General features: G+C 44.4%; 1 protein-coding gene across 1 annotated transcript; it reads right to left on the reverse strand.

Annotated features, from left to right (window-relative positions):
* Positions 1-332: 332 nt before the first annotated feature.
* NPTX2 (neuronal pentraxin 2) lies at positions 333-10,128 on the reverse strand. The gene is made up of 5 exons (XM_069030081.1): positions 9,570-10,128; positions 8,038-8,254; positions 5,004-5,248; positions 3,222-3,401; positions 333-1,985 (listed from the first exon to the last, which is right to left on the reverse strand). Exons 1-5 carry the CDS (start codon positions 10,020-10,022, stop codon positions 1,758-1,760), a joined length of 1,323 nt encoding a protein of 440 aa, XP_068886182.1. The 5' UTR covers positions 10,023-10,128; the 3' UTR covers positions 333-1,757.
* Between the last annotated feature and the right edge of the window lie 629 nt (positions 10,129-10,757).

Below are 10,757 nucleotides of genomic sequence, written 5' to 3' on the forward strand. Positions count from 1 at the left end.
ACCCAGAAGGGGTCACTTCCAGCTTATCAAAACCATCAAATTCAGTATGAACTGTGTTCTGTATCCCAGGCCAGGGCAGCAGCAGCAGGCAGAGCCCAGCTGGAGCTCCAACACCCACCACACCCACATGCACAGACCCTCTCCACTGCTAAGGCTCCACACACCTAAGCCCCCTTTGCTTGAAGATTGTGATTTAAGGCATTTAGGGAATAAAGAAAACTTCTTACAAGACTGTACTTCTACCAGTCTAGAGAGACAGCAGGTGAATTCATAAAAGCTATGAAAGAGAATGCTCAGTGTCTTGTGTGACTATAAAAGAATTAAGAGACTCATTTTACAGTGCATTTTAATTAAAAGTTCATTATAAGAATTTTCTTTTAAGAACAGCATACTACATATTCATGGAAATATGTAACTTTACCCTACAAATGGGACTGTCACCATATTATTCTTACAATTCAAACATATGAAAAATAAAATATGATATTTAGCTTTATAAATTCCCCCTCCCCCCCCTTTAAATCCTTTTCCTTTTAAATAACAAAAGTATTAACTCTTTCCCAGTACAGTGCATTTGCTATCTGCGAGCCACAAACCAAGTAGTCACATCAATGCCAAGGAAACAGCAACATTGTTTGCAAAATATTGAGAGAAAATGATAAAAAAATATAGTAGTCAGCCCAGTGCTTACAGAAGAGACAGTCAACAAGAATTGAAAAAGCAGCACATTTTCATATTACGTAGGACCATTATAATAACATATAAACCAGTGCAGAAGACTTTTATGCTGGAAAAATAGATAGCAATTCTCAGCAAGCAGAAACTGAACTTTGGCACTTGCTCATAAAAAGGCCTTTCAAAGCAAAACAAAATGGAAATTCACTTAATCACAGCTTGTATATTTAAAAAAATAAAGACATTGACTGAAGCAAGAGAAACAATAGAGAAAAGCTTACAAGCCAGGTCACTAGGAATTCAGTACATTCAGCCTACAGAAAAAACAAGTACAATCTTTCATCCACCCACCTATGCTGGGATCCTGGCTAGCAAAGGACAGGCTTTGGGACAGAACCTCACCTGAAGCACCTCTGCTTCAGTGGAGCTGTGCTGACTAAACAGCCCTTTCTTCAAACTGAACTGGTACAGTGTGTCTCAAATACATCACCTCTTTATCATAAAATAAGGAATTCTAATCTGCAAATTAAAAAGCAAAAGCCTTGCACTCAGACAGTGGCTGTTCTGCTCTACCCATAGTTGCACCATAACCACTGCAGTGTAAGGATTAAGTGATTTTTTTTTTTTTTTAAAAAGGGCTAAAAAAGAATGGCTTCAGTTCAAAGGGGAGACAATAGACTGGAAGGAAGGGTTCACATTCAGCCTGTTAATCCTAGTGCTGTCAGCACTGCACATTGTCAGGAACATGACAGTGAAGTGTGCATGGCTGTTCTCCCTCCCTGCAGAAGAACTGATGGTTTAAGCTCAGGCCCAACCAAAAGGCTGCTGCAGGCCAAAGTGTATTTTTGGATCAGGCCATAGGAAAGCAAGGGCTGCTCTAGCCAAGAAGTGCTCCTTTCATAGTCAGGCTCGATGCCCCAAACTAGCAGCTATCTTTGCACTGAGGCAGTTTACTCAATTTTTTTTTTTTTTATTCTTTCAAGGAGTTAAGACTGGGGAAGGGCAAGGAGAAAAATAAGTGCTTTAGATTGCACAGAAGATTGTCCTACTAAAGGGGGCACTTGGATGGGAAGTGATCACAGCTACAAGTCAAGCAGACGCTCCTCACATGTCTCCACAGGCCATTTAGTAGCACCTCCAAACACATCCACATTGTTATCGACCCAGGGGATGATGTTGCCAGGCATGTTGATGGAGCAGTTGGCAATATTCATGATGTCTTCAGCTTTTAAGACCCTGTCCCATATATTGAACTGGCTCATCTCCCCAACAAAGGCTTGAGTTGCATCAAATCTTCCTCCTACTGTGTCCTTTAGGCACACAAGAGTTAGGATTAGATGAAAAGGTTATTTTGGCAATTTCCTCTTCAAACTTGAAGTCCCTCCCCACCCAGCCCCACTGCTAGAAAGAGGTGCAGAGTTAGGTCACAGAGATGAACGAATTCAGGTTTCTAGAAGGGCAACACTGAACAAGGCATTCTATGGAACAGTAACAAGCTCCAGCCTGAACTGTGTCAAAACAGCTGAAGGCAAGCAGTGGTGACTGCAAAACACCACAAAAAAGGCTGCACATAACCAGCCTTGCCCTCGAGCAGTAGAGCAGGAAGGCAGCTTTAAATTTTGAGGCTAATTTAAGAGCCACTTTAAAGGCAAGCTTAGCACAGGACAACTCCTGCAAGAACTGCAGAGATGTGTAAGGTTACCCTGAAAGCTTTATGGCTATAGATTAAACCATAACTGCAGCCCTTGCCCAATTGTCTGCAGGGCCTGTGAGAAGTGATCTTTGGGTCTAAATACACAGGTTTTGTCTGGTTGTAACAAATGAGTGATTTAAACTGCCACTGCATAAGCCTAGAAGTGTTTGCTTGCTCCATTCACTACCCAAGGACAGAAATCACTCATTTTTGGTGATCACACTGACATGGAACTGATAGCACAGGATGGAACCAAGCACAGGAGGCAAATGGCACAACAGAGATAAAGGAAACCTGCCAGACACTCAGCAGTGAGCTGCAGCATCTGCTCTGCAGAGTGTTTTAGGGTACTGAACTTGCCATTCTGTCATTTATGTCACAGATAAGTATCCACTAAAATCAATATCAAGACAAAACTAATTTTTCATTGCTTCACTGTGAACCTGGGAATCCTGAAGAAAGACTATTTCCTACTACTTGGTACAATACTTATATTTTGTAGTAAATGTATAATATAGGTAGAGAAATAAAGTGAAGCCAAGAGCCACACATTTCACAGGCAATTGCTTGTGAGATGCTAACTAGAAAGGCAAGCTTCAAAATCCTTTGGGGTTTTTTTTCAATATTCTAAAAGGACTTAACAACAATAGGAATATTCTGAATATTTAATAAGTGAAACAAATATACCAATGTGTGATTGCATTAAGTATTTGTTGCCTTGTTTCAGTCTTCCTGATACTGTGTATACAACAGGACCAAGTGCTTAACAGAGAAATTCTCACAGCTCTTGTTTGTTTGGGGAGTTTTGATTTTGTTTTTCTTTAAACCCTGGAACACTCTGTCATTCACTCACCTGTTCCTGACCCAGGATCAAGACACCTCCAGGTTTAATTGGGTGCCAAGGAGCAAGATTCTCCCCAGTGCCAAGCTTCTCTCCATCCTGAAAAGCTTCCCACATTCCATCCCTGGTTGTCCATGTTATGCAGATATGATGCCATTTTCCATCACTAATGAAGAGAGGGAGCTGGGCAACCTACAAAAAACAGAATGATGCATGTGGCAACCCAAATTTAGCAGTTCAAGCCCAACATGTAAAGAGGGACAGTATCTACTCTGTCCTCAAAAGCAAAAACTTTAGAGGCAGGAGTTAGTCCATGTCCTACTTTGTAGGATTCCACAGAACCACAAAATTATTTAGGTTGGAAAATCCCTCCAAGATCACCAAGTGCAACCATTAACCCAGCACTGCCAAGGCCATCACTAACCCATGTCCCCAGGTGCCACATCTACAGCTCTTTTAAATACCTGCAGGGATGGTGACTCCACCACTGCCCTGGGCAGACTGTTCCAGTGCTTGACAACCCTCTCAGTGAAGAAATTTCTCCTCATATCCAATTAAAACTTCCTTTGGCATAACTTGTGGCCATTTCCTCTTTTCCTGTTGCCTTTTACTTGGGAGAAGAGACCAACCCATATCCTGTATATTAATCTGTGGCATTTGTTGTTTAAATCTCAGTGCTTAGTCATAACTTTCCACACAGTGCTCACATTAAGCTCCTTTTAAAATCTAGGGCTTGCCAGCACCATTTGTAGTAACAACTTTGACAAATGGATTTGTCTGCTACCAGGAAAACTTGTGGGAACTGTTCCATAGGCCTCACAATAAGGAGAAATCATGCTCCTTTAGGAATTTGATCTGAAAACTTACTCAGGTCAACATCAAGACACAATTGCAGTGGGCTATGGAGCAGCTGTGATGTGGAAGAAAAAAAACGCTCAGAGAATACTGAGACTACAGACATAATACTGAAGAGAAAAAAAGTTATTGCTAAAGATAAGCAGACTCAAGTTTGCTTCTCCTCCACAAACCATTAAAAATAATTGGTTATTGATCTGGGAGGATGATAGGACTGTGAGAAGTCCATAATCAGCCACATGATGAACCACCTGAGCTGTGCAGGTAAACACCTGATCCCTCAGAGCAGTGAGTTACCAGGAGACCTAACTGAAGGTGGGGAGAAAGGAAGCATTTAAATACTGCTTTAATGACAGGTTTCAATGGGTCTTGTTTTCTTCAAGCTTCTTTCTGAAGCTTGTCAGAAACCATCAATGGTATGAAGTAGTTGTATCTAAAGTCAGAAAAATCATGTTTAAACTGATGTTCAATCACCAAGCATAACAAAACCAGACCATTATGTGGAGAGCCTTTTGCTCTCTGTCTTCTGCAAAATCATTCAACATTTGTAACTTCTACAATTGGAAAAACAGAAACACTGCAGCTGGCTTAGATCTCACAGGTCTTGCAATAGTGTGGCTTCAACTATTGCTTGTGTTTCATGCAACAAAAAAAACCCAAGAAGCCAAGACCTGCTTGTAACTTCAGACAACACCTACGTGTGTGCACATCTCATGTCAAGCTGCTTTGTCTCAACACACCAATATCTGTACCATTTAACTTCTGTTTCAAGTGCTTTGTTCATAAAAGCAATTTATAATCAGCAAGTGGAAAACAGACAAGCAGACAGTACCACCTCAAAGGCTGCTCTCAGAGGGAGGGAAGGAGTCAGTGCAAAGGTGCCAAAGGGTCAGGCCTTGTTCTGGTTATGCTGATAACAAAGGGTTCATCAAGTCTCACCTTATCATTAATCAGCAGTTCAATTGGATTATTCCCCCATTCTATGAGGACAATTTCATTGGCTTGCCCGGGAACAGCATAAGAGAATGGAGTGCCAATTCCAGGAGAAGCACTTGACCTCAGCCACAAGCACACAGTAAAAGCATAGAGCTCTGGCAGAGTCTTCTTGATCTTCCCATACAGGTAGTTTGTGCGAAGAGGAAGGGAGACTTTGAATTCATCAGGTGACTTAAATGCACTGTTACCTGCAATTACACGGAGCAAGAAAAACCTTTAACATTAAGCAAAACAATGTATTGGTAATTCAGGCTAAGACAATTAATATTGAGAATCTTTGGCTTTAATCACTTTAGAGAGGTACAGAAAAAAAAAAGTATATTGAAGTAGTATTTAATGAATATTGATTTTGCCACACATAAAAATACAAATAGATTTTATCCCCATTGTGATAATTATTTAGTTTATTTCTGCTCATTTAGAGCAAAAGAATAGATGGCAGAACATCTTTGTTGCCTAGTTCATGGCTGGTGGCCTGCCTATTTCAAACAATTCAAACTGGTTTAAAAAGTGATACAACCCAGTGAGATATTCTGAGACATGCTTACAAAACTGAGAACCCTTAAGACCAAAACTTTCTGAAGGTGCAATATTCTGTATCCTATACTTGATATAGATGCTTATAAATAATTTTCTAGAATTAAGCATTAAGAAATAAATCCCACATCGTGCCACAAAATACAACCCACAGTTCTGTAGTAATGTCACCCTCAACTTTTTAGCAGCCTGTTCTTCTGAGTCTCACTCATTTCCTTTGCTCACATTCCTGAAACAAATTTAATTCCCTTGCCAAATTCACACTTCAGTCCAAATGAAAAGCTGTTGCCACAAAAGGTTGCCACAACTCTCATATGTATTTTTTAAACCACTGGCATTCTCTCAGTTCCCATTCTCAGACGCAACTGAAGTGTTTTGGCTGCATTTTTCCCAGAACGAGGGGGTGGGAGAAGAAAAAGCTTCTCTTTCTCTTGAATCTGTCTTGAGGAACTTGGAGAACTGAAATGTTCTCAATTCTAAGCAGATAAAAAAAAGCAGGGTCTTAGGGTAATGTAGAACAACCTCCATTAGGCTGCTACAACCAACCTCACACAGAAAACCAGAAACACAGCCCATTAAAAGAGCAATTATTTTTGGGCTAGATGGGCAAGAAATATTGTTATTGCCTTTCAGACATAGAGAAAATAGGTTTAGAGATAGTAAATGATCTGTATGTACCTCCAGCAAAGCTACTGAAGCCCAGGCACTACTATTTGCAAGATTCTACTTCCTGCTTTTTCTACTACATCATCTCCTGCTGTCAGTGCAGACAACCACGGAAGGAATTAACAGAAACCTTTGGGAACCACAACAGTTTTAGACCCTTCTGCCCCACTGGTAACTAAAACAGCTGTCACAACTACAGATAAAATCCAGACCTTACAGTGTCACCTCATAAGTTGGTTTTTTTCCTCTATTTAGTCTCAGGACAATGAGGAGCTTCTGACACTCTAGGTAGTTGTGGGGAAGAAATGCTAAACAATACTGCATTTTAAATAAAAGCACAATAGAAACACTACTTTCAAATGAGGTCAGATCATATACAGTCTGTATTTAATACACAAAAAAAGCTAAGTTCTTAGATCATTATTACCCTGACTTTGATTTGACAGATGAACCAGAACAGCTAAGCTGTACAGTAATAGAGAGCAAATTGCACAACTAAAAGAAAGACTTTATCTTGGTTCCTGTCCCAAATTCTCCACTTCCCTGGAGACTTAAGACAGCCCTCACTCCCCACACAAAAAAATAAAGGTGGGAACAGGTTATTTTTAGCCTAACTGAATTACACATTCTCGTTCTCCCACCACTCTCTCTTTCTGATATGAGTCACATCTTTCAGAGACAAGGACTATCTATACTTGACACATAAGACATTAACAGGCCACTAATTCTCCATAGCTTTAGTTGCAGGTCAGGCTTTATCTTGGCTCTCAGGAAATACTAAAAGACAGCCAGTAGAAGATCATCTTCCTCCTTCCCTTTTCCCCTCCTTCACACTTTTTAGATGAAAGAAGAATAGATACAGTATTACAGAAATGGGTCCTTTAGGCTGCATTTCTAAACTCATGAGATATGCATATTTGGAAGGCATGTCCATTAAGCTGCTTCTAAGCAGAAAGTTATTCACCTTGAGTTATTCACTCATTTAAGGATTGGGCAGTGATATTTTCTGCCACTCTAGCCCTACACAGTCCACCCTGTACCTGTATACAGTCAATGCAGAAAGAGTTCTGTGCTTTAGGTCACTTCCACAGACATTTGTAATTCAAATAAACAGACTCTACTCAAGCAGAGAGATCTCAGTAATAATTAAGACAAGAATCAGAATGAATGACTAGGATTACGAGAGTGTCCCCCAGTGGACCATGTGTAATCTACTGCAAACTCTGAGGGCTGTAAGCTTAGAGTAGGGCACAATTCAAGTATCTGCAGTTATCCAGAGTCATAACCAGCAACAAAAGGAAAGGTCACCATCAATACTTCCAAAGCATCAGGAAACAAAGCTGGTATAAAATGCCATTCATTACATCAAAGGTAGTTGTGCTACTTAAATTTAGCCCATATGACTCTCAGTCCAAATAAAGGCAGTCCTACTCAGATGTGTGCTTGACATTATGTAGCTATTTACACCCATGCCATACTTATTCCTATCTCCACTTGCCTCCTTATAGATCTTTCCATCCCACAAACACTAAGAGTTTCATCCTAGCCACCCACACATGACAAATTAAGAGACAGGAAGCCAAAGCCAGGCAATGCCTGTCAAGCAAGAAGCCTGTGATTAAAGAAAAAGGAGAATCCAAGTATTTGCACTGTCACCTAGTATTTAGTCCAGTACCTCAATGTCTTTCCCTCAAGGCCCAAATTTACTACACTGGAAGGAAGGAGTAAGCAAAATTAATCAGCATGAGGAAGCATTTAGATTCGGAGCAATTACCTTTCTCTAATTCAGACACTCTTTCTAGCAATGCATTCAAGGCTGTCTCTGTCTTCTGCCGGTGGGCTGAGGTCTCATTGTGAAGCAGAGACTTTTCATCCTCCAACTCAGCCACTTTGCTCAGGAGTTGGCGCTCCAGGTCCCCGAGCCTCCGCTGAAGCATCTCCCGCAGGTCACTGGGCAGGGCTGCATAGGACACGTTGGCTCGGAGCTGGTGCTTTAGGGGAAAGCAGAAAAAAGAAAAAAAACCTGTCACTTCTGAAACAGAAACTGTGAAATGCAGATATGCTCCTGATTCAAAGGAGGGAAGTAAGATCATGGAGCTCTCCAGCAAGTACAGAAGAGGTACTGCTTTTTAGTACTTGTCATGCTCAGTGCTTTTATCAGCACTCTAGCTAAACAGCTCCTGAAACAAAAGGGCACTTTTGTTAGAGGCTTCCAGCACTTTATATGAAGGAGTTTTCATACATTTAAGTTCAATAAAATCAATGTAGGGAGCAGGTCTAAGGCACTCCTATTAATATGCATACATGTGGCACATAGGTCAATTTTTGCTTTACTTACTGTTAGTGGCAAGTAAACAGAAAAACTATCAGGTGCTCTTTAGATCAACTGTAAGTATTAACCAATGAAAGTATTCTTATTCAAACTGGAAAAAAAAAAGAGATACCTCACACTCTCTAAGAACACTGGTATCTTTAAAGATACTAACAAAACGTTTCCACATACCATGTTATTCTAGTGGAGTTTCTCTTCTACAGCCCTAAAAAGAATGCTTCAGGAAGACAGCAGTAGTAATAAAAGGATGTAATACTAACAGCTCATTCAAAACTGCACTGGCAAAGCAGTGCTGACAGAACAGCTTTTCAGAAGTTACTCGCCATCCTCACATCAGCACTGAGTGAAGGACAGCAGGACGACGCATGTGAGGCTTTCAGGGTGTGAAAAACAAAATCAGCGTGAATCCTGTGAGAAACCTCTCTACAAAACCTTTCCATGAACAGCACTCAAAACATAGGCACTGTCCAAAGGCTCATGGAAATCACTTATCGGTGGGCTTGGACCAAATCCCCTTTCTGTTCAGAGGCGCACAGAATCGGGTTCTTTTTATTCAATGTCAGCTCTAAGTACATCATCTTATCTGCACCATCTGCCCAACACAATCTCCTCATTACCACTGGTCTGTTCAGCACCATATGCCGAGGTCTTACTGCCCAAGACGTCAGCTTTGTACCTCAAACCACATAAAGTCACATCCCCAGAAAGAGAGATTTACACATTATTAATACAGAAACTAAGCTGGTGACAGGCAGGGAAACCATAATCTTCCCCCACACCGTGGGAGAACACATTCAAGAGCAGCCCCTGAGGGTTTTTACCATTAAAGAGAGAAGATAAATAACCAAAAGAACATGACAAGCCAACCGAGCCGCTCGCCCCCGGGGCTGGGCCAGTTTGGATCAGTCTCCATAAGGATGTCGGGCACTACTCGTGCCCGCTAGACGTGAAGCGGCTCCGCTGCCCGGCCCTACCTCCAGGCTCTCCAGCCGGTCCTTGAGGGTCTGCATGGTGCGGCTCAGCTGGTCGATGACCTGCGCCGGGTCCCGCGGCAGGTCGCCCATCGTGTCCTTCCCCTTGCCCACCTCGTTCTTCCACGCCCCCGCGGCGGACTTGCCGTCGGCGCCCTCGCAGCGGCTCAGCTTCCCAGTGAGCTCTCGGATGGCCTCCCGCTGGCTCCCGATGGTCTCCTTCTGCTGCAGGACGGTCTCCCGCAGCTGCAGCACCGTGGCTTTGAGCTCCTCCTCGGGGGGCAGCGCGCCGCCCTGCATGGGCACGGGGGGCAGCGGGCAGCCCGCACCGGCGGCGTCCAGCGGCACCGAGGTGCACACGAAGCGGCTGCCCGGCGGGCTCTCCTGCTCCCCGGCCGGCGACCCCCGCCCGCCAGCAGCTACGGCGAGCAGGAGCCCGGCGGCCACGAGCAGCATCCCGGTTGGCGAGCGCAGCGCCCGCTCGGCGGGGCGGCCGGGGCCGAGCCGCGGTGCCTGGAGCGGGTCCCGCCGCCCCGTCCCGTCCGACCCGTCCCGCCCGGTTCCCCTCACAGCGCTCCCGCGCCCGCCGCCGGCCGCGGCTTTTATGGGCAGCGAGGGCGCGGGGGGCGGGGCCCGGCTCGCACCGCGTGCGCTGGTTGGCTGCGGGCGGCGCTGACGTCAGGCGGGGCGGGGCCGGGAGCGCTCCGGGACCGGCCCGGGCCGAGCGCCGCGGGCCGCGGCGGGGCCGCCCTGGGGCCGGAGCTCCTCCCGGGCCCGGCCTGACCCTCTCGGGTGTCTGCTGACACCCCGTGTCCCTTGTCCTCGCACCACGCTCCGCGGTGAAGAGCCCGGCCCCGTCCACCTCGATGGTCTCTCCCGACCCCGCTCCTGCTTGTCCGTGTCTTTCTGGTACTGAGCGGGTGAGAACTGGACCCAGCACCTCGGGGTGATCCAGGCAATGCCGAGCAAAGGGATTGTCCCGTCCCCTCCACTCGCTGCCTACACTGCTGCTAATGCAGCCTGGGATACGGCCGGCCTGGGCCAGCTCTTGGAGCTAAAAGATAATGCCGTCAGAAAAACGAGAACGGTTCAAGATGTGCATCAGTATTCATCAGTATTACGATGGAGGGGAAAGGAACAGGGACATCGTACTCATTAGAGTATGGTAATTCTATGGTTGGACCACAAGAC

The sequence above is a fragment of the Aphelocoma coerulescens genome, chromosome 14 (assembly GCF_041296385.1).
Source record: "Aphelocoma coerulescens isolate FSJ_1873_10779 chromosome 14, UR_Acoe_1.0, whole genome shotgun sequence".
NCBI lineage: Eukaryota > Metazoa > Chordata > Aves > Passeriformes > Corvidae > Aphelocoma > Aphelocoma coerulescens.